Consider the following 22,112-nt stretch of genomic DNA (forward strand, 5'->3'; position numbering starts at 1 on the left):
TTAGAAATATTAACATCTCTCAGTTTAATATGTTGTGCAACCTCACTCTTCCAGTATAACAGCACTGAGTGTTGTCTTACAATGCTTAATAAGAGTGAAGAATACAGAGAAGAGAGTCTGATACTCTCTGAAAACACAATCTCGCCAAACCCTCCAGGTTCTTATGACTTCTGTTCAAGACACATGATTTCAGTGTGGTCAGGAGACAGTAATGACCATGTGATCAGGCTTTCAACTAGAAATGTGTTAATTGGTTGTACTATATGTTATGAGTTATTGCCCATATTATGCCTATTGCTAGAGGCAGAAAGATTCATTTCAAGTCTCCTGTTACTTCATGGAATCTGCAATGCCATGTTTCCAAAAGCAGACCCACACTACAAATACTATATTTTGTATATATAAAACCATAAAACCTGTTTTCAATCTTTGATACCATTTATTAAATATGTGCTTGTGTTTGTGGATTTTCAAAAAAAATGTGCCTTTAGGCATTTTGTTTCAGAGAGCTTTCTTAATGTTCTGGTTGTTTTACACATTTTAATTCTTGCCCAAAGGTCTTATAGCCATTGCGTGAAAAGCAAAACAGATGTGTATGATTTTGATATTAATCTGATGCTGAGAAAATAAATTTTTCTTCTGTGAATTTATATGCTATTAGAACAGGAATTTATAAATGGCTGCTTAGTGGAACCTAAACACTAAGCTGAGTCTAATGTACATCATGAGAAAATCTTTACTCTAAAAAGCAAACTGCATTGCTCATGTTTTAGGTAAAACCCTTTTGATGTATTCTTTATTTAATATTAGGTCATAGCAAATGGTGGATAAAAATATTTTCTTATTTAACTACATTGCAAAGGTGATGAAAGTCCCTTCCACTGGCTTGACATTGCTGTTAAAATTGGCGATGAAGAGGGAAAAAAAATATCAAGCCAGAAAAGCCTACCATTAGAAGGGCTACTTTACATTTCTTGCACCACTCCAACGTCTTTGTTAAATCTCTACCGTGACAACTCTAGAGAAGTATCTAGCTTTGCTTTACAAAAGAGAAAATGCTAAATGGGCTCTGTAAGAGCTGCAAAGTGTCTATTGTTCCTTCCTGAAGGATTTGGATAGAGATACATAGCAATTCTGTGTAATCTGGCTGCACGTCATTAGCACTTCAACATTTTTAAAGTTGTGTACCATCTGGTGTTCTCTAACGGTCCCAAAACAGCTCATGTGGTCAGTTTGCATCTTACCGCACATTTAATCGAATGTACTAAGTAAGATGTTTTATATGTCATTCTTTAATGGTTGAGAAAAATGAAGAATTAGGGTTTTTTTTAACACTTAGTGCGTCAACAAATAATAGTGTTTAAAATATTGAAACATTTGTATGTAATATTGAAAGATGGCTAAAAGGTGAGAGGTAGATTTTGATAAAAAGGTCTAGCATAATGTTTTTGCTCAAAAAAAGATCATTTATTCTGGCAAAATCATTTACGATTAAATATTTTAAATATGAAGGACTTGTAAATGAAAACAAACACTAACCAAGAAACACCAGCAACTGAGTAGTCAGTATAATTTAGAGTAAAATGAAGAAAAAACAAGTGAGAAACAGCAGCAAGGTTTACTTCAGACATCAGTAGAAGCACAATCTGTTCAAAACATAATCATCAGACATGGTTAGAGAGAGAGAGAGAGAGAGAGAGAGAGAGAGAGAGAGAGAGTAAAGCAGTGAAAACCATTTATCAACTGTAAGAGCAAGGAAACTGCAAAATAACATGCAGAGAAATACAGCAGCATCCGGAAAACTGCCTTATCTTCAGATGAATCCAAATGTAACCACCAGGTATGTGTTTGTGATGGTGAACGCCAGGAGAGAAATTCCTATCAAACAGCAGGTGGATATGTCAAAGCCTGGGGCTGTATCTCCTGCAGTTTGTGTTGGTGAACTTGTGTTCATTAATAGCATTATAAACTCAGAAGTGCAAGGAGGCAGTCACAGAAGTCACAGAAATCAGCGAAGAAATTAAGCGAGCAACAGACGTGTTTTCTTCAGCAGGATAATGATCCAAAGCATACCAGCTGCCCCATCTTTGCCGAAAAGAAATTTAGACTTAGATTACCCCAATTCACCCTCACCCTCTCCTAAAGTGCAGTGGATAAAACTGAGCAGATTGTTGATGCACTAGTATGGATGAGCTGACTGTTTTGTTGGTTGAAACTTGGAGATTTTTTTCACCAACCCTATTACAGAGAGTAAACACTAAACACTCATACACCATAACTGTGATCTTAAATGAAGCCATAATTGATCACAGACTGTTTAAAAATGATAGTTTTGTCTCATAGTTAGAAGAGTAGATATTATTTGGATTTTTTTAACATGTTTTTAAACAGAAACGTTTGCCTGAAAGGGTTCTTGTAGCTTGTTTCCTAAATGTATGTTCCGTTCAGTGTATGTACACTCTCAAAGGCCATTTAAGCATGTCTGTACATCTACGCATTTATCAGACAGTCATGGCCAGAATGGTTCAAGCTTAAAAAGAAGAAGTGCTCAAGAGACAGACAGAGAGAGAGAGAAAGAGAGAGAGAGAGAGAGAGAGAGAGAGAGAGAGAGAGAGAGAGAGGCAGGCACATTTCCTCTCAGTTTAGATGTTCTCTCTGATTGTGTTTCCTAATCTTTATAGAAACAGTGCTAGTGCCCCCTTGTGTTAATGACCTGTCATTGCACGGATCCCTGGACCTGTATCATTCTTTCACAGTCACGGGGACAGTTTATGGCGGCGATCCCCAAACCTTTAATGGTTGTTTTTTTTTTTGTTGTTGTTGTTTTTTTTTTTACTCGACAATTTTTAAAAACAATTTGGCATATTATTTACGTTATATGATTTAATTTTAAATGTAATTACCTATATAATAAAAATGTAACTTACCATAATGCAGAATCATTGGGAGCTTAATTTATTAATACATATAAAAAAACAATTCAACAAGTTCCCGGAATTTGCATGGGCGGAAATATTTTATTTTATTTTCTATATTTTTTTATTTTATTTTATTTTATATATATATATTTTTTTTTATTGCAGACCGTAAAAGTCAATACAATTGTAATAAAATACGTTTTTATTTAATATAATAAAAAAATTAAAATTTTACTGATACTTTAAAAGCTTTATTTCAACCAGCATTAGAGAATATTGCTCGTCGTCACGCGCCCGTCAGAAGAGCGCGCGCTCTCGTACGCGCGGACGAAGGACAAACTGCGCGCGCATGCGCACTGGGGCGGAAGCGCGCAGACCGGAGCGCAGCGCAGCGCGGAGAGCCGAAGATGGGCGTGTGAGCAGCAGCGCCGCCGCGATTATTTATCCACGCCAGGGGGGACCAGCGGTAATGCGGTAAGCAGAGCTCGAATGGACACGATTCACACGTTTAAACCGTTTGCTCATTTCGAGCGTATGCCGGAATTGTGCTGGGATGTAACACGTTTGGCGTGAATAGACTTGCGTGTCGATGACGCTCGCGCTTGGACAGATTGCTCCAGCTGTGCGGGGATGTGAGGATGCGCTGGTGGAGGAGAGAAAAAGCGACGCGACGCTCTCCGGTGTCTGTATATGTGCAATGTTCGCTTTACAATTATCAAATACTGTGCATTGCATTTTATTTCAATTGCATTAGAAAACAAAAGCAAAATCGGCTGGAATAGTTTCACACACAGCTTTACAAGCTTACACAGAGGGCCATTTAGTATATATATATATATATATATATATATATATATATATATATATATATATATATATATACTGGTGTCCTTCTAAAAACGTAGGCCCTACATCCTATACATCCTCAATGCAATTTCTACTTCAAGCCTTTAATTTATACTTGTATACTTTATAATGTGGAATTTAAATACTACTACTACTATAAGTCCTTATAATAATAATAATAATAATAATAATAACAGCAACAATAATGGTAATAATAACATGCAGCTCATTCAGTCACAAAACTATAATTGTATAATTTGCTTTTTTTTTTATCTTGGATAATAACATGCCATTATTTTATGAAAATCACTGTAAGAGCCATGCATATGTATGTGTATGTTGTGGTGGTGCTCAGGTGTTGTGCTGTAATTGATCTCAGTGGATTTTCATTATTTGCTAAATGCCTGCTGTGTATTCTGGCATGCAGGCTTTTTTTCCGGACTAGTCCCAGTGGACAGCTGCTTAAATGAATTAAGAGTGTTACAGCTTGCAGAGATTCTGCCTCACGTTATTGTGTTTTCATTGCAGTGCATTCGCCTGCACAGTCAGACTCTAGCCTACCACCAAAGTCTGATTACACGTTCTGATTATATTCAGTAAGGTGATGTCTGATTTATTCAGCTGAAAAGATTGAATGTATCTTTCTTTTTTTTTTTTTTTTATACCATGTGTGATGTTATGATGTTGTAGCGAATGGGGTCTGAGGGGGCGGAGATGGGGAAATGTCCAGAACAGGACACTGGAAATGCTGTCCAGACGCATATCACTCCTTCCAGCAAAGATTTACAGGACAATGTAAACAGGTACACTCTTGGCTGGCTGAACGCTCCACCAAATGCTTGCTGCTTCTGCTGGTGCTGTTGCTGTAGCTGCTCCTGGTAAGAAACTTAATCATTCTAAATGTACTCTACATAACAAGACATGCTGGGCATGCATACGTAAAAATCTGTTGTGGTTGTGCATTAAACCTGCACTCAAATCAGTTCACTTCTATAAACTTCAAAGCATCCAGACAATCATCTTTTTTGCTTAATCCTGCATAGATTGCAGCTAGCCGATTAAATATTTGTGCATATTGTAATGCGTGAGCTTTTGCCACTGTTTTTGTTTTGAAGTCATAATAATTGTTGGTCTCTGGGGATTTTTGGGGATTTCATGTAGACCAGTTTACACAATTTACTGTATACCCTATTGTGAACAATGTTTTTATTTGTGTGTGTGTGTGTATGTGTGAGTGCTAGGGAGTGAGTCAGAATTAGGTCCAGGTGTGCTGGGAGCCTTTATTACGCTTATTGGAAGGGGTATTTGTTTACATGATATTCCCAGTGGACACGTGCACGCACAAACCCGTATACACAGCGGAATACTGCTTATACTAATGTGTTGTACAGTGTAGAAAAAAGAGGAAAAAAACAAGTTGTTACATCGTATGCATGTACATAGTCTTACAGTAAGAGCTTCGAAGGCAGAGAAGATTCAAGAGACGATACAAGAAAAGCAAAACGAAGCTACAGCTGAGGAACCGTAAGTACTACTGCATTATACATGTATGAATGTATAATATATATATATGTGCATTATTGCAATATAGCTTCCTTTGACCTACATTTTAGCTCTAATGCTTAAACACTGTGCATACATTATTTACAAGTTCAACACTTTCAACCTACAGCGTGTACCGGATTTGTGATGGAGAGAAATTAAAGCCAATATAAAACATGGCAGAATTTTTTTTTTGGCCTCGATGTGAAATTAGTACATATTAAAAAATATTAAGTGGAAAAAACTGTGAAATTGACAGAAATGTTTTAGGGGGGAAAAGGAAAATAAAAGAAAATTAACTTTGGATCTTTTGATTTTATTATACAGTTCAGCCCTTTTGAATAAGAGTCAGTGTGGCACATCTTTACAATATTTTTCTATTTTTCTTCGCTAATCAGTTAATGGAAATCAGTGTAGCAGATCATCAGGAAATCATTTTATTAATGAAAGCTGTATGATAATTACTAATGGACATGAGATTATTCTGTTTTAGTCCAGAGTTTAATTCATTTTTATACAGTACTCTTTAAATAAAGGGTTTTGACATGCTTTCTTAAATCACAAAAAAACGTGCTATTTCAACAGGAGACATATTATAGACATTTTATTTTAAAAGTATGCAATTTCCTACAGGGACAAATAATTACTGTTTAGTGCAAAAATAGAACCAAATACTATTTACTCTAGACTTGTTATACTCGATGACTTCGGGGAAAAAAATATGTGATATAAAAGATCACATCTATATGGCGTTGTTTCCATACGAAATCCGATACATTTCTGTTTACTTCTGTATGAATACATTAATTCCTCAGCAAATGTAGTCTAATCTCAGACAAGATTAAGTGTATATTTAGCTTTGTGTACTACACAAATAGGTGATGAAATTCTTGACCCTTACAAGCATAAAAAAATACTATAAATATTATGAATAGAGAGTGATATTGTTGAAAATCAACGTTATACATTTAGTGAGTGTATACACATACCACTGTCAAAATTCTTAATAGAATGTAAAATAATAAAAGATTAATGCCTTGGCTGAACAGAGCTGTAATAATTGATGAATATTTGCCTGCACAGAGCTGGTCTGACACTAGAGGAGGCCACTTCGTGGGCAAAATCATTCGAGCACTTGATTAAGAGCCCGAATGGCCGGTCTAATTTCCGCCAATTCCTCAAGAGTGAGTTCAGTGAGGAGAACCTGTTGTTCTGGCTGGCCTGTGAGGAGCTGAAGAAGGAGACCAACAGAACTGTGGTGGAACAGACTGTTAAGCAAATATATGAGGATTATGTCTCTGTGCTGTCACCTAGAGAGGTAAGTTTACACCCAATAATACACACACAAAACAGTTTTATGAATGGCATGAATGGCTTTTATGTTTTGCATCCTGTTGTGTTTTTAACCAGGTGAGTTTGGATTCCCGTGCACGCGAGGTGATTAGCAAGAACATGATGGATCCGTCTTCGCAAACCTTTGATGAGGCACAGCAGCAAATATATACACTCATGCAACGAGACTCATACCCACGTTACATGAACTCCATCGTTTATGCAGATCTTATTGTAAGTTTGGAATCAACTAAAACAGCGGAGGAGTCCTAACACACATACAGACTTACATACATGATCGATTGATCTATCTATCTATCTATCTATCTATCTATCTATCTATCTATCTATCTATCTATCTATCTATCTATCTATCACAAACTGTACAATTCAGGGACTTCTGAAATGTACAGTAAGATGACTTTCTCAAACACAGGTACAGTCCTTACTGAAAGCACTGGAATGACAAGGCCTGTTCTCTTGTTTTTGCTTCACACTAAAGACATTTGGGCTTGAGACCAAAAGATACAAGAATAAGATGATAAGACAGAAACATCAGCTTTAACGTCCTGATATTTAAATCTATTTTAGATGTGTTAAAAAGCGTAAACAAATGTACCATTTGTTCAAATCTGTCGTTTCTTCTAGTGATCTGAATTATTGTAACAAGTGACTGACAGCTGTTTCCTGATGTGCCCTGTTGGATTGATTGTTTAAACAATTAATAGCTATGTCTGTCTTCCGATTGTTTGAGATTTGGGCATGAACAGTTTAGGATTAACCTGTAGAATAAATCTAAATAAAGTGGGGGAAAGAGCAAGCCATTTTAAAGCTGAAGAAATAGCGGAATGACCAAGAATGGTGATCTAAAAGCTCAAAGTGTAGAGAAAAAAAGGATTTTAACATGATCCAAAACATGGAAGCTCAATTTTTAGGTACAATGGATGTATAATTACTTGATTTGAAACAGGCTCACTTATCCTTAATGATGCATTTTGTGATGGTAGCAGCTGAATTAAATCAGTAGGTCAGTGGCTTTATACAACTATTGCAAGCAAAGGATATGCCACCAAATATTCAGTATTACTTTAAGTGTAACTGTTTGAATATTTAAAATATTTCAAATCTGGGTGGTCTTCTATCTTCTAAATCCATGTTCTAAGTATCATGTCTAGTTTTATTCATCTTTTGATCTTAAAATCCAAATGTCTTCAGTATCGAGCAAATAAAAGAACTGGCCTTGCTGTTTCTATACTTTCAGAGAGAACTGTAAATCATCCAGCAGCACACAACCTTATCCAATGACTTAAATGGATTTTTGCATACCTCTCTGTCAGGTTACATTCATACACCTTGTACACTGCCCTCTGACCACCCTGACTTTCCAGTGTCCTGATGTACTGTTACATTCGTATGGATTTTATAACACCGCAACTTATTAGTTAGTGGTTATAAGGGAAAATGCTATTATCCTGCTTTGGTCTTAGAGTTTTACAAAGGACATAAAGATTTTATTGAAATATTTCTCCGCCTTAGTTGTGCAAAGGGCACTGAAACGGCAGATGAATACTTGTGCCTTGCTATACATACAGAAGAGCTATATGAGGATATATAACTACATAATATAAAGTTAATTACAAATCAAGGTGCTTTCAATGATAGTAGAACAGCAACATTAATGACTACATATAAATTGTATATATAATATATATATTATATTTCTCTCTCACACACACATACACACACCTATGAACATCTGAAATTGTACTTGGACCAACAAAGCTCGGATTTGTGATCTTACAAATTTCTACATGCATGTTTTTGACGTACAGAGGATGCATTTGATATATTCACTTGTGTATACCGGGATAAACTGTATAAAGAGATATAAATCAGTAGTAAAGCACAATTATTTGTCAATTTGTCTCTCTTTTATCTTCCACGGAATACAAATCAACTCAAAACTTTTTTTGAACTTTATTTTAAGACTGTATTCAAAACATGCCTAAGGGCACATTAGTAGACCAGGCTTGGCCCAAATGAAGGTATATTCCTAAATATTTGATTAATTCCTGCATGCAGTGCACAGCTTTTATGTGGTGGAATTATAAAAGAAAGGTATTTATATATAAACATTATTCAAAGATGAGATTTCTTTAGATTAGAAAAAAGGCCAGTGGGGAGGCTAATGCAAAAATTATCACCTGTGATGAGCAGAAAAGCATATTGCAACACACAACATATCAAACCTCAGATGGTTTAGAGCAACAGAAGCTCAAGAGTAGACAAGGACAGGAATCCTTAGCTACAATGGGCACAGGATTTAAGACCGTGTTTCCTTCATTTTGTTTGATGAACATAATCAAAGCTATGTTTTAATGCATAGTGATGCTGCTAAATGATTGGAGGTTTTGTATAATTGAATGATAAGGTTTGTAGGTGTTCCTATGAAAGTGGCTGGTGTGAATAATAAAGTGTTATGCAACGTGTTTATGCATCTTCCACATACAAAGTCAAAATCGATATGTTTAAATTTATGTCTTTTATTGCGTATCATTTTGTCATTATTAACCCTTTGTCAGCCACATGTCTTATTTCATTAGCTATTAAATCAGAAAAGTCCTATAGCCAATTTGGAAAAAACATGTACATTGAACAAGTGATGTGTCCCATGTGAGCTCAGTGTAAGAAAAAAAAAAAAGGTCACAAGGTCAAAGGTTAATATGGCAATATTTGCCCTAGCCGTGTCTGTGTTTGACGCTTGCAGGAGTCCTGTTATCTATAACATATCTACAACCCAGTGAGGGAGAATTCAGAATGCACGTTATTGTTTTCCATTTATTAACACACAGCAAATCATGGAGGATTGTTTGATTTGATCGCATGGAAAAGCAAGAAAAACATTAAAATATGCAAGACTGGCTGAAATCAGAACAAAGATTGAGAACCTTTGCTGTGTGGTTCCAGTTAGGTTTAGTACCGGGCTTGAAATCAGAAACAGTCCAGAATTTGAATTTGGTTTTTCTGTTGTCAGTTCAGTCAGATGATGAGAGCAGCTGAAGAGAGCTTGTGAACCACTGATCAGCACAAAAGATCATTAAGGCCATATTGATTAGTCTATCGGAGGCAGCTGCTTCTCAATGAATTGTTTTATATCCATCATTTCCTGTCGAACAGAAAAAAGATAGCTTGTTTATGAATTCACTAAAAGGTGATTCTTTCAGTTTATTACATATTATCATGTGTATTAACTAAACAAAGCAAACCTCTGGGCAGGCGCTGTGGGGCATCCCGGGATATGTTTTGAAAGTGATGCTGTTGGGATTCAGTATTGTCTTGAGTTTTTCCACAGTAAGACACCCAAATATCAGTGGAACCAGAGGATCTGCCTCACCATGACATTGCAGCACTGGTATTTCCTTATTAGCACCAATCACTGACTATACAGATACAAAGGGGAGAAAGTATACAAATGTAAATAACTAAGCTTGAGATGGTTTCATTCATGCAAATTGGACAGAAAAAACTAAAAATTGGAAATGTACTGTATACCTTCGAGAGGGAGTTCCTGAGAGGCAACCAACAGCTCAGAGCAACAACCCCTGCAAGCATCCGCTGACTTTTTAGAGCTGTATAAAGAGACAGTGCACCACCCTAAACACACACATACAAAGAGATTAAATCCATAACATACTGCAAGTTAACAGGTTTGTGAGACGCAGACGGATGCAAGCGCGGACCGTGTTTATTTAGTGATGTCCTGGCCAAACCAACATTACAATAGGAAAGTAAATATGAACAATACACACAATTATGAGCTATATCATGGCACACAGACCACAAAGCAATTTGGGGGCTTTGATAATACAATTTTAGTCCAAAACAAAGCACGGTTCACAATTGGCATTGTAAAAGCTGTCATGCGGAGCTGGAACAGAACCACGGTACCGGACCCTTGACAAACTATAGGAAGTGGAGTTTGGTTGCATTTGATCTTTGCCATGATTCCCACAAACATGAACATACTCGGGTCGGCGCTTGTTCAGGAAGTATGTGTTTTAACCAGTGACAACATCTTTACATTATCATCATAATGTTATATTATTATTATTATACATTTTACATATACATAAGAAATTCTGCTGTGTTTAACATGTTCATTTGTGATTCTGTAAGATAAACAATAGCAAATGCACTGGAGTTCGATAGAATCAAGAGTCTGAAACCAAATCAAAGCCGTGTGTGTGTGTGGGGGAGGAGTGTGATCAGTGTGGCATGCGACAGAGCCATGTGATGTACTGAGTTTGGTATAATCATTACTTCAGTACTCTGTGTGTAATTGCAAATTTAATTATAGCAAACTAATTAATTCAGTATGCTCATAATAGGGACTGAAACCAGTCACAGAATTCATGTAAAAAAATATTTTACGGTAATTTCATTTCACTGCATAGTTTCTTACCTGAGAAAAGCCACCTAATACAATGCGATGAGATGGAATGCCATTCTTTACTTCCTGATCAATCAAAGCATTGACTGTAACAGAAAATAGAACTTAGGGGCACATAAGAAACAATTTGTCAATATTAAACAATAAAGAAGCACATACTGCTTTCTGCAGCTTTTTTTATCCCAGTCTCATCCTCCTCTGCATTCGGACCCAACCCAATGATATCAAACCTGTGAATCAGGACACAAATTACAGAGATGATCAAGAAAAAAAGAAAACTGCATCGGAAAAAACTGCCTTATTGAGGACAAATTCGGGAAGCATTACCAAGAAGGCATTGCCATGTTCATGTTGAGGGTAACTGGCATGACTGGTCTGGGAAAATCCATGTAAGAAAGAAAGAGAGAAGTGAAATTAATGACCTAACCGGGGACATATATTTTATTTTTGCTTGTATTTGATTATTTAGTTCATCATACGTACGCATGGGGGCAAATATACTTGACATGAGGTGTCCGGATTCCAGCCATAGCTTCAGCCCAGCCATGCCTATGGAAAATAATGATTAATAATAATGATGTAAATGGGGCAATTCAATTTTGTTAGCTCATGTTTAAGTCAGGGGTGCGTTCTCCTTACCCTGTATCTCCTAAGCCATGGAGAAAGATTACCTGGAAATGTAAGCAAAAATCCATGTCACTGCTAATAACTATGTGGCACGTTTATAATAATTGCACGGTTTATAGTCAGACCGAAAAGATAATCCTTTAGAGTATGTTTCAGAATACAACACAGTACAGCCATTGGGCATTTTATCTGACAAACCAATCATATAGTAGTATAATGTGCAATTACTGACTATAGCATATTTCCTGCTACGCACAAATTCTCAGCCTAATTCTAACTTTTCATCAAGATACATAACCTTAAGATCAGGGGCGTGTCTAAAGTGGGAAATACAACCTACATCATATACCTAATCATAATTAATGTGATAATTAATTAATGTATAAGTATTAAATCATAATTATAAGCCCATATGTATGTTGAAACTCTTCAAATCTATGTTGAACGCCCCTGCATAGGATCAATGCTGACACATGATGATTTCGGTACGTGTGTGTGTGCTGCTGGAACAAAGTGGATTATTATCATGATTTTTAAACAGTGCACACTTAATGGGCACATGGTACTGTATTCCCAGGAGTTACAACACATCCTGCTGGGATACCTCAGAGAATACAGTGTCTCAGTGGCAGCCCAAGCATTTCACACCTAGGCCTACCTGAATCAATCCACCTCTTAATACCATCTTTATTACGCCACAGTATAGAAACCATCAATATTAACCTTGTAAAATGACTCTGGGTTTTCCATGCATTTTTTCGTATTAGTTTTTTCTGGTGATTTGAAATGAAGGGAAATTGTAATGTTTATTTTTTCAAATTCTACAGGACATTAAACATAAATAGTTCTTGAAAAGCTTAATAAACATTTCGAAATGTTTTGCCTGACCTTTCCGAACGATGTCCAGCTATTCTTGTAAAGTCTGTCTTGAAAATGGCCTTGTAAATATATATGCGACCAAATCAGTTTATTTTCCTCTCACCCACGTAAATATATTTTAGCTTGTGCAGTTAGCTACAGATGTGTTTCGCGAACTCAGGAGTATAGTGCGCTCTCTGACCGTCCAATCAAAGTGACGTGAAAATGCCAACGTTATTGTATGCCTGCAAGATGGCTTTATTGTAGCCAACTTGAAATCTGTTGACTCTGTAGGCAAAAGGCAGATAACTTTGACTCTGGCAACATGCAATGTGATAGCTGAAACATGATTGGATAGAAACTCCAACATAAACATACAGAGAAAATATAAGAAAATAGACTATTGGTAATATATGATTACATAGTCATGGAGTGATTCTGAAAGTGTTTAGGCCAGCAGCGAAGTCCTTGCTGTCCCTGATGACCCACTACAGCAGAGTCAGAGATGAAGAGGTCCTAGTGTTTGGAGTTGCTCCCAAAGGTGTTCAGTGGGGGTTGAGGTCAGAGCATTTTTTTTCACTCCAACCTTGGCAAACCATGTCTTTGTGGTGTTTACTTTGTCATGCTGGAACATGTTTAGGTGAAAGAAAATCAGGCTACAACAAACAAACATCTTAATCTACTGGGAAACAGTTTGGGGAAGAATCACAGGTGGGTGTGATGCTCAGGTCTGCTGATATATATTTATATCAAGGAAATTCATTTGGATTCATGTCACTGCACAATCTGTACACATTTCCCATTGGGATGAATAAAGTATATATCTAATATATAGCAGATTATTATACAGGTATGTAGATACTGTATATCTCTGCCTCTTCCTCTGTGTGTGTGTGTGTGTGTGTGTGTGTGTGTGTGTCTTACCGCCGCTGTAGCTTTGCGGGCGGCTGGCACTATGGCAGGGAGCGGCGCGGACATGTTATTACCGCACATACACCAGAGATCAGGATGACATTAAGTAGGAGAATAAGCCTGCAAGCTGCCACTCCAGTTGTGTCGCCTGTAAATGAGGACTATGGTTTTCTAACGCAAAAAAAGACCAAATCAAATGAACCAATTCAGTAATATAATTCAATAAATATCAGCTTGGCCTCGAAGCCGTGCAGATCCTACTCTGAGCTGAGTGTAAACCTCTCACTCTCAGACTGATAACAGATGTCCGGTCAGCTCTAACCATACATGGTGACGTCTTAAACACGTTGCGTGAATGAAAAGCCTGATCCTGGATCAGCACTCTGTGTTGTGGGCGGTCCATACCAACAACATACATACCCACGCGCCACACTGACACAGGAAGTCCCGCCTTTTAAAACGCGCCGTCGTTCTGTCTTCTGATTGGTGGAGTTGTAAAGCGATGAAAGATTCGCGTTTGCTATTGGTTCCTAAAGAACCAATAACAATCTGATAAAGTGGTGGGTGGTATAGCGGGGTCTATCGGCATTGGCATTTTCATGTTTTGTCGTTCAGAATGCATTGAAGCCTGCATTTATTATTATTATTATTATTATTATTATTATCATTATTATTATTATTATTATTATTGTTGTTGTTGTTGATGATTAATCAATGAATGACAGACATTGAAGAAATGCAAAATTATAAATTACTATAAATAACTATTAAATAAAAGTTCAACAGTGAGTGGACTTTTCTCCTAATTTTCACTTACTAGGTAAAAAAAAATACCAAATTTTCAAATTTATTTGAATAAAACAAAATAAAGAAAGAAAGAAATATAAATGTATTTATTTATTTTAATTCATACATGCATTTAAATAGAATAATTAATCAATTACGTATTTATTTATTGCCCTGAAATTATAATTATTATATATATTTTTTACTTTACCCAATATAACCAAAAATTAAGAAATAAGTCAACTCAGCTATAAACATTTTGAAATACTCTCTTCCCCTTAAGGATTGATTGTTTTGTAGATTATATTTTAAATTAAAAAAATTTTTATGATTAAAATGTTCGCGTTATAATAATAGACATTTTGTCAAGGAATGCACTTCTTTAAAAATTCTTCTGAAAAGGTACTTTGGCTGGTGGCTATTTATTTAGATAAAACTGAATATCTTCTCATGGTGTCATTGACAAAACTTCTTTATTAATTTATATGAGCAGACGGGTTGCCAGATTCATTCTACATTGTTCATGTATTTGTAGATATATACAGAAAAGCAGAAATCAGCACTAAATATAATTCAGTTTTTTTCCTTTCAATTCTTGAAATTGTCAGTTAATTAAACTTTCTATGTTTCTGTATTCATATACAGGATTATGATACTAAATAATTCTAAAATAATTTTTCCCTGTGAGAGTATTATACTATATGTTGGTCCACATCTCAAATGTTGCACTATTTTATGAGTTGCTCAGTAGCTCCTCAAATGACTGTATAAGACTGTACAAAGGACATTACTAATACTCTTACACTCCAGTGCTCATGTTAGTTCTCACTCTCCAGTGTTTTATATTGTTTTAAAGATTTATAATCACACTCTTAATATCACCCAAATGAGGATGGGTTTCTTTTTGAGTCTGGTTCCTCTCAAGGTTTCTTCCTCATAACATCTAAGGGAGTTTTTCCTTGCCACAGTCGCCCAGGCTGCTCATCAGGATAAATACACACCATTCACCTTAACTCTTAAATTTTGTGAAGCTGCTGAGACAATGTCTGCTGTGAAAAGCGCCATAGAAATAAACTTGACATCAGACCATAATTTTCCTAAAAAATACACATTCAATGGCGTTTTATTTTTGCATATATATATATATATATATATATATATATATATATATATATATATATAGTTGTAATTATATTATTTTGACCCTATTTCATACTTTTTAGTTATGCTATACTTTTAATATACTAAAAAAACTTTTTCTTTTAATTTATTTTTATCCTGATGTTCCATTTCTATTTTTCATGTTTACATGTTGGACAGTCGTAAATAAGCATTCCACCACATGTCGTATTCTGTATAAATTTGTATGTGACAAATACAATTTGAAATGTATATTTATATTTTATAAAGCAATAGCAGAATTTCGCAGCATCTAATGTTATTAGGCCGTGATTAGGTGCGGTTCGTACTGGGGATGTAGCTCAGTGGTAGAGCGCATGCTTTGCATGTATGAGGCCCCGGGTTCAATCCCCGGCATCTCCACATGGTTGAAACCTTTTATCAAATACTTCCTCATCATTTATGTTTATAAATATATGTAAATAAATATAAATTTTGAAAATTCAGATTTTCATCTGTTTTAAGCTTCAACGTCTATACACCTTGAATTGTGTACAGAGATTTGACACTTCTCTGCACTTCCTTATCCTGCTTCATGTTTTTCCGGTGCTCTATACCACGTGCTTGTCCGCCATGACACTTGCCCTTGAATATTAGGTTGACTAGCAAATGTGCAGCAAGAGAAATGTCTGCATCCAAGACAACCGGTGGGAAAAGTATAGACATTGTGAGAAATTTACCACGGATAACGTTAGCTAACCTCCGGCCCAATCCCGGTGCAAAAAAAAATGTAAGTAACAATTCTTTAGCAGTGTATTATCATTTGCTAGCAGGTTTAGCTTGTTAGCATGTGCCTTTAGAGTTACTTTGCTAGCTTTAAAAACAGATGCAAAATGTTGAAGCATAGAAATCGTGTCTGTTTATTAGACTCAGACTTAGTCACTGAAGTTACAAAGTCACTTTTTATACTTGAATTTGCAATGAATAACCACCAGCCTGTTAAACTGCATGTATGTGCAAATACAGTGGATTTCTATAAAGAATATAGTAATAAAATCTCCTGGAAATGTAGTTGTCAATATAGTTCAGCACGTTTGCTTTTCTTTAGCTAACCTCATATATATCTTTAAAAAAGTCCTCGTTCTCCATGTTCCTTTCAGTCAGTAAGGTAAATAAGAAGATACAAATAAATATAAATAAGGAGATATACATTCCTATATTGGGATTAAGGGGTTACCCCCTGTTACAAACTAAGAAGTTATGATGTACAGAATGAGGTGTAAAAATACGTTATATAATGATTTTTATTAATCCATGATTCTTCGCTAATTACTGTATATACTTTTCTTCCATCACTGAACTCAGATTGAGCATCATACTCCATTTCACTAATAATAGCTGGCAAGCAGACCTGCAGATCTTTTAGTACTAGGAACACTGGAAATTGAACTTGTATCTGAAACATATGTATGATAACCAGGATTTATTTTGTGTCCTGCATACATACATTCATGCATACTGAATGCTCTGGAAGGATGTTCAAAAACATCATTATAATGGACAGATTGAGCACAAAATTCTGAAATAGGGGTCTAGTCATGGTCCTAAGATCCTTAGGGGGGAGTGTATATTGGAGTTCAAGGTTGTACAGCTTAAATAACGCTTGTCTTCAGGAGAAGCGTCGTGGAAGGGGGATGCATGGTGGAAATAAGAGCGGTCGGGGTCATAAAGGTGAACGGCAGCGAGGGAATCGCCCCCGTCTGGGTTTTGAGGGAGGCCAGACGCCCTTCTACCTGCTTATTCCTAAATATGGCTACAATGAGGGGCACAGGTGATCAGACTACACTTCTCATGTTCTCTCTTTCTCATCTAATGTTATTCGAATTATACATCTTTTTCATAGTGATTTAAACTGGGCGTTATGTGCATTCGTCTACAGTCGTCGCCAACAGTACCCACCACTCACTCTGCGGAGGCTGCAATATTTAATAGATCTCGGTCGTGTGGATCCTGCTCAGCCCATAGACCTCACGCAGCTCGTCAATGGGAGAGGAGTCACGATCCAGCCACTCAAGCGTGACTACGGTGTCTGTCTTGTGGAAGAGGTTTGTCTGTTATCATTATTATGCATGCATGATATAAAGAATTCCTATACTTAAGAAATCATTTTCACTGGGTAGGGAAATGCAGTGAGAATTTGCCATTACTTTTCATAAATGCCTATTGGAAATAACGAATGCAAAACAATTCAATCTTGATTATGTTGCTTTGTGGTTGCAAGAAATCCTGAGTGGAAAGTCATTGCTTTAATTTAGAAGTTATAACAATCTTTATTGCAATTTAATTGTATACGCCTCTGCATATACAGAGGCGAATCAATTAATCAGTCACGTGTCCAGTTATAAGTTCTTTGTCAACATGATACTTTACATGTAACTGTAAATTCGCAGGTTGTTTATTGTCGTATGATACAGTGAAAACCTTTTGGTTCTCCCACATTTACTACACAGCACAATGGAGTGCATCCAAGCTGAGATAATTAAATTTTTTTTATGATCTCGTACTGAATTTTTATTTTTCATAATTTAACTTTTGCATAAATGCCTTACAACAAAATTAAGTTGAAGTTCATGAAATTGTCCAGATGGGGGCAGCAGTCAGTCATTTTTCAGGTTTATGCATTAAGAGCACTATGTTAGCCAACTAACTGTTCTTGTGTCTGTTTAAGGGAGCTGACATATTCTGTGCTAAGGTGAATTTGGAGGTTCAGCGTGCTTCTGAAGCTGCCATCGCTGCAGTAGAACGCAATGGGGGTGTAATCTCGACCAGCTACTATGACCCTCGCAGCTTAGGTGAGTCACACAGTGTGCATAAACGGAGCTACTGGACTATACAGTAGGCATAGCACAAACAACACAAACAACGGTTGTTTGCAAACTATACAAGGCAAGAAATTGAAACAAAATTGTTTAACCATCAAGAAAGCACCTATGGAGTTTAGCAAAAACATAAAAACGCACAAATAGAGTTTTTGTGTGCCAGAAACAGGGCAAAAAATGACACCCTTTGTAAATCAAAAATAGCTGTTCAATAAAGTCGACATTTTATAACCAAACAATGGCAAACAATCGAACTCTAAAAAACAAGCATTTCAAGCAGCCAATCAGTTTAACCTCTTCATGACTTTGGCTGCACACATGCTGATATTCAAAAACCCCGAATTTTTGCTTATTTTAAAAAGTCCAGTTCTCATACTGTTTTCAGTATTAACATTTTCTCTGTTACAATTTTTTGTAAAAGATTTATTGTACGTGGGTTTTTTTTTTTGTTTTGTTTTTTTCCTTTTAGTAAAATGCTCACTTTAGAATAATGGACGTTTTGTCAATGAATGCACTTCATTAAAATAATCTGAAAAGGTAGTTTTTATTATTAATTATTAAGCTAGTATTTATTATTTTACTTAGCAGTTGTTTTTTTTTCTTTCTTTCTTCAGAGATCTATTTCAACAAGTTTGGGTGATCCTTAATCAGAAATAAAATTGAAAAACCGTGATGTAAATCATTTTGCTAATATCATGGATGATGTCAGTATTGTAGAATTTAGTCTAACCTGCTTTTGTGTGTGTGTGTGTGTGTGTGTGTGTGTGTGTGTGTGTGTGTGTGTGTGTGTGTGTGTGTGTGTGTGTGTGTGTGTGTGTGTGGGCGTGTGGGCGTGTGTGTTTTACTGCAGAAATCCTTGTCAAACCAGTGCCATTCTTCATGACCGGCCAGCCCATTCCAAAGCGTATGCTCCCTGGAGAAGATCTCCTTCCATATTACATAGATGCAAATAACCGCGGTTATCTCGCTGATCCAGAGCAGGTCCAGGCCGCCCGGGTTGCGCTGGCAAAGAAATACGGCTACACATTACCAGACATATCAAAGGAAACAATGTGCAAAATGTTAGCAGAGAGGAAGGACCCACGACAAATCTTTTTTGGTTTGGCTCCAGGCTGGGTCGTAAATTTGGCAGAGAAGAAGATCCTCAAACCAACTGACAAGGATGTACTGAAGTACTACAATTCATAATATTTATTGCAGCTTACTGACACTCAAAAGCCCGCAATATCTGATTGATATTTGTGTAAATATGTATCATGTTTTTGTTAATCAGTAATAAATTGTCACCATGCTTTAAGCTTGACTCAAAGTGGACTTGTGTTTGCGTGCCTCCATTAGATGACTCCTAATAGCAAGATTTCTCACTTGGTTTGATCACGGTTGTAATTACGAAGACAAATGTATTACTAACATGTCTTTATGTCTCAATAAGGACACCTGACCACAAACGCTTTTTTTCTTAAACATCCAAGTCCACATTAAGTCCCCGTTTGCTCTTCTAATAATGTCCACTCTTCTGAGATGTTCCACTAGATTTTGGTTTGTGGTTGTGGAGATTTGTGTTCATTCTTTCAGTCAGGCACTGATTGAAAGGTGAGGAGATCTGGGGTCAGCCAAATTCATCCCAAAGCTGTTCAGTAGGGTTCAAGTCAGTGCTCTATAGCAGGAGATCTTCTACTCCAGCCCATATAAAGGATATCTTCATAAATCTTGGAACAGGTTTGGATCTTCTTCGCAAGGGAAAGTTTAATGTTACTGCATCCAAAGACATCCTAGATAATTGCATAACTCCAACTTTGTGTTAAGTTTGGAGAGGAACCACGTATAGATGTGAAAGTCAGGTGTCCATATTAGTCATTGCTGTTCCTTATTTTAGGATTTTAGAGTGTGTGTGTGTGTGTGTGTGTGTGTGTGTGTCAGGAACTTTACAGTAGTATGATCCACACATACTGGCAGTAAGTACAAAGTAGAATACATTTCTACTTCTCTTACTGTTGAAAGAAGCTTACTGTATTGCTAGACACCACAATAATCATCAACCTATCGTCCTCATATAATCTTATTTTACACATCTGCCACTAAAAGACAAGGCTCTTAATGGACCATGTTGGAAAATTACTTACTTAGTCTGACCAAACTACAGACCAAGATAGTAGGTGATCTTCTGTCAAAGAAAAAGCTCCTAAATTACTGCAAAAAATGTATGGTAAATTACATTTATTTAAGTAATGTATAAGTCAGAAAATATTTTACCAGCTGGCAAAGATGTTTTACATTCTAAGAAATAAAGGGACCCCCTGTACTTTTCCTTAGAGAGACACCATTGAGAGCATACTGAGCAGCTGCATCACTGCCTGGTTTGGGAACTGCACCGTCTTGGATCACAAAACTCTACAGAGTGTAGTGAGAAGATCATCGGAGTCTCTCTCCCCTCTATCGTGGACATTTACACCACACGCTGCATCCGAAAACAGCTAACAGCATTGTGGACGACCCCACACACCCCTCACACACTCTTCACCCTCCTGCCATCGGGAAAGAGGTTCTGAAGCATTCGGGCCGCCACATCCAGTCTGCAACAGTTTCTTCCCTCAAGCCATCAGGCTCCTCAACACAGAACTGAACTGTACCAAACTCACACACAACTGTGTGTTACTGAACTGTTACAACCTAAACTTAACACACAATACATGTCTTTAGCACCACCCATATTATATTAATCATATTACTGTTTACATTGCTGTTATTGCTGTTTTTGCACAACTTTGTGTTTATGTTTGCAAATACACTCTTGTTTAAAGTTCTCGTTTGCACATTGTGCTGTATAACACATTATACAATAGATTTACTTGTCCGCGCTATTTTGCGTTTTGTGATTCTGTCCCACACTGTCTTGTGTTATCTGTTTGCACTCAGGTGCACACGATGCGCTTTATGTAGCCAGAACAACTTACTTTAGTTCTTAGCTTTGTGTTTTGTGATGTCGCTCTATGTTGTTTTATGTAGCACCAGGGTTCTGGAGGAAAGTTGTCTCATTCCACTGTGTACTGCTTCAGCTATATATAGTTGAAATGACAATAAAAGAGTCTTGACTTGACATGTTAATGAGGTAATAGTCCAGCCTATGTCTTTTGCAATTTATGTCTTCTTATACACCATGTCCACTTGTAGGTGGATGCCTGACTCTCACATCCAATTGCTGAATGACCCTTCCCAGTTGGTCCACTCTTCTAAGAAGCCTTTTAATAGATTTTGGAGTATGACTGAGGGAATTCGTACTTATTCACCACAGGATCGTTTAAAAACCAGTTGGAATTCCATTCAAAAGGTGTTCAATGTGGTTGAGGTGAGGACTCTTAAAGTGCTTCCACACCAGTAATAGGAAACCATGATTGTTGCTTTGTGTACAGACTCGATGTCATTCTGGAACAGGAATTCTTGTGAAGAAAAATGTTTATGCTACAGTACAGCCTTTTATCTGAACGATTTGCAATTCTCATTTATACATCTGAACAATTGAGTTTTTCTTCTTCAAGGGCCCAGCAGTGGCTGAACTTAGATTTTACACTCACAATCTTCTGAAAGCCAACGTCTTTATGAGTCGTCAGGCATTTTAGACTTTTCTGTGCTTTCACCTTTGTAGCAACAGTAACCGCATTCATACATCCAGACATATACCAAGGAAGACAAATTATATATAGTTTTAAAAATATAACAAAAATGTACAGTTTAGAGTTCCTTTATTTCTGAGAGTGTACCAAAGGCATTTCTGAAGTGAAGAAATTAGGATCAAGTGGAGCAGGTGAGCGGGAAACGCTGGAAAAACACAAGGCTTTGGGATGT

General features: G+C 36.7%; 3 protein-coding genes and 1 non-coding gene across 4 annotated transcripts; 3 read left to right on the forward strand and 1 right to left on the reverse strand.

Moving 5' to 3' along the window:
• The first annotated feature begins 3,278 nt into the window (after positions 1-3,278).
• On the forward strand, positions 3,279-9,127 carry LOC124387885 (regulator of G-protein signaling 20). The gene is made up of 5 exons (XM_046852503.1): positions 3,279-3,392; positions 4,455-4,642; positions 5,208-5,288; positions 6,390-6,624; positions 6,717-9,127. The coding sequence occupies exons 2-5, from the start codon at positions 4,458-4,460 to the stop codon at positions 6,909-6,911; spliced, it is 696 nt and encodes a 231-aa protein (XP_046708459.1). The 5' UTR covers positions 3,279-3,392; positions 4,455-4,457; the 3' UTR covers positions 6,912-9,127.
• A 331-nt stretch (positions 9,128-9,458) lies between these two features.
• On the reverse strand, positions 9,459-13,800 carry lypla1 (lysophospholipase 1). The gene is made up of 9 exons (XM_046852504.1): positions 13,498-13,800; positions 11,728-11,759; positions 11,572-11,637; positions 11,416-11,463; positions 11,248-11,318; positions 11,101-11,174; positions 10,191-10,292; positions 9,905-10,078; positions 9,459-9,804 (listed from the first exon to the last, which is right to left on the reverse strand). The coding sequence occupies exons 1-9, from the start codon at positions 13,564-13,566 to the stop codon at positions 9,751-9,753; spliced, it is 690 nt and encodes a 229-aa protein (XP_046708460.1). The 5' UTR covers positions 13,567-13,800; the 3' UTR covers positions 9,459-9,750.
• A 1,941-nt stretch (positions 13,801-15,741) lies between these two features.
• Positions 15,742-15,813, forward strand: trnaa-ugc. Its single transcript has one exon. It is a non-coding gene; the product is annotated as a tRNA-Ala (tRNA).
• Positions 15,814-16,012: 199 nt separating this feature from the next.
• On the forward strand, positions 16,013-19,566 carry mrpl15 (mitochondrial ribosomal protein L15). Its single transcript, XM_046851793.1, has 5 exons — positions 16,013-16,180; positions 17,064-17,221; positions 17,330-17,495; positions 18,119-18,242; positions 19,120-19,566. The coding sequence occupies exons 1-5, from the start codon at positions 16,076-16,078 to the stop codon at positions 19,455-19,457; spliced, it is 891 nt and encodes a 296-aa protein (XP_046707749.1). The 5' UTR covers positions 16,013-16,075; the 3' UTR covers positions 19,458-19,566.
• The last annotated feature ends 2,546 nt before the right edge of the window (positions 19,567-22,112 follow it).

The sequence above is a fragment of the Silurus meridionalis genome, chromosome 6, assembly GCF_014805685.1.
Source record: "Silurus meridionalis isolate SWU-2019-XX chromosome 6, ASM1480568v1, whole genome shotgun sequence".
NCBI lineage: Eukaryota > Metazoa > Chordata > Actinopteri > Siluriformes > Siluridae > Silurus > Silurus meridionalis.

Coding starts and splice junctions, on each gene's coding strand:
- LOC124387885 (XM_046852503.1), top strand. CDS start 4,458: ATGGGGTCTGAGGGGGCGGAGATGGGGAAATGTCCAGAACAGGACACT. Junction 4,643..5,207: donor TGTTGCTGTAGCTGCTCCTG/GTAAGAAACTTA, acceptor GCATGTACATAG/TCTTACAGTAAGAGCTTCGA. Junction 5,289..6,389: donor GAAGCTACAGCTGAGGAACC/GTAAGTACTACT, acceptor TTGCCTGCACAG/AGCTGGTCTGACACTAGAGG.
- lypla1 (XM_046852504.1), bottom strand. CDS start 13,566: ATGTGCGGTAATAACATGTCCGCGCCGCTCCCTGCCATAGTGCCAGCC. Junction 11,175..11,247: donor AAAAAAAGCTGCAGAAAGCA/GTATGTGCTTCT, acceptor TTTCTGTTACAG/TCAATGCTTTGATTGATCAG. Junction 10,079..10,190: donor TCAGGAACTCCCTCTCGAAG/GTATACAGTACA, acceptor GTATCTGTATAG/TCAGTGATTGGTGCTAATAA.
- mrpl15 (XM_046851793.1), top strand. CDS start 16,076: ATGTCTGCATCCAAGACAACCGGTGGGAAAAGTATAGACATTGTGAGA. Junction 16,181..17,063: donor ATCCCGGTGCAAAAAAAAAT/GTAAGTAACAAT, acceptor GCTTGTCTTCAG/GAGAAGCGTCGTGGAAGGGG. Junction 18,243..19,119: donor CTATGACCCTCGCAGCTTAG/GTGAGTCACACA, acceptor GTTTTACTGCAG/AAATCCTTGTCAAACCAGTG.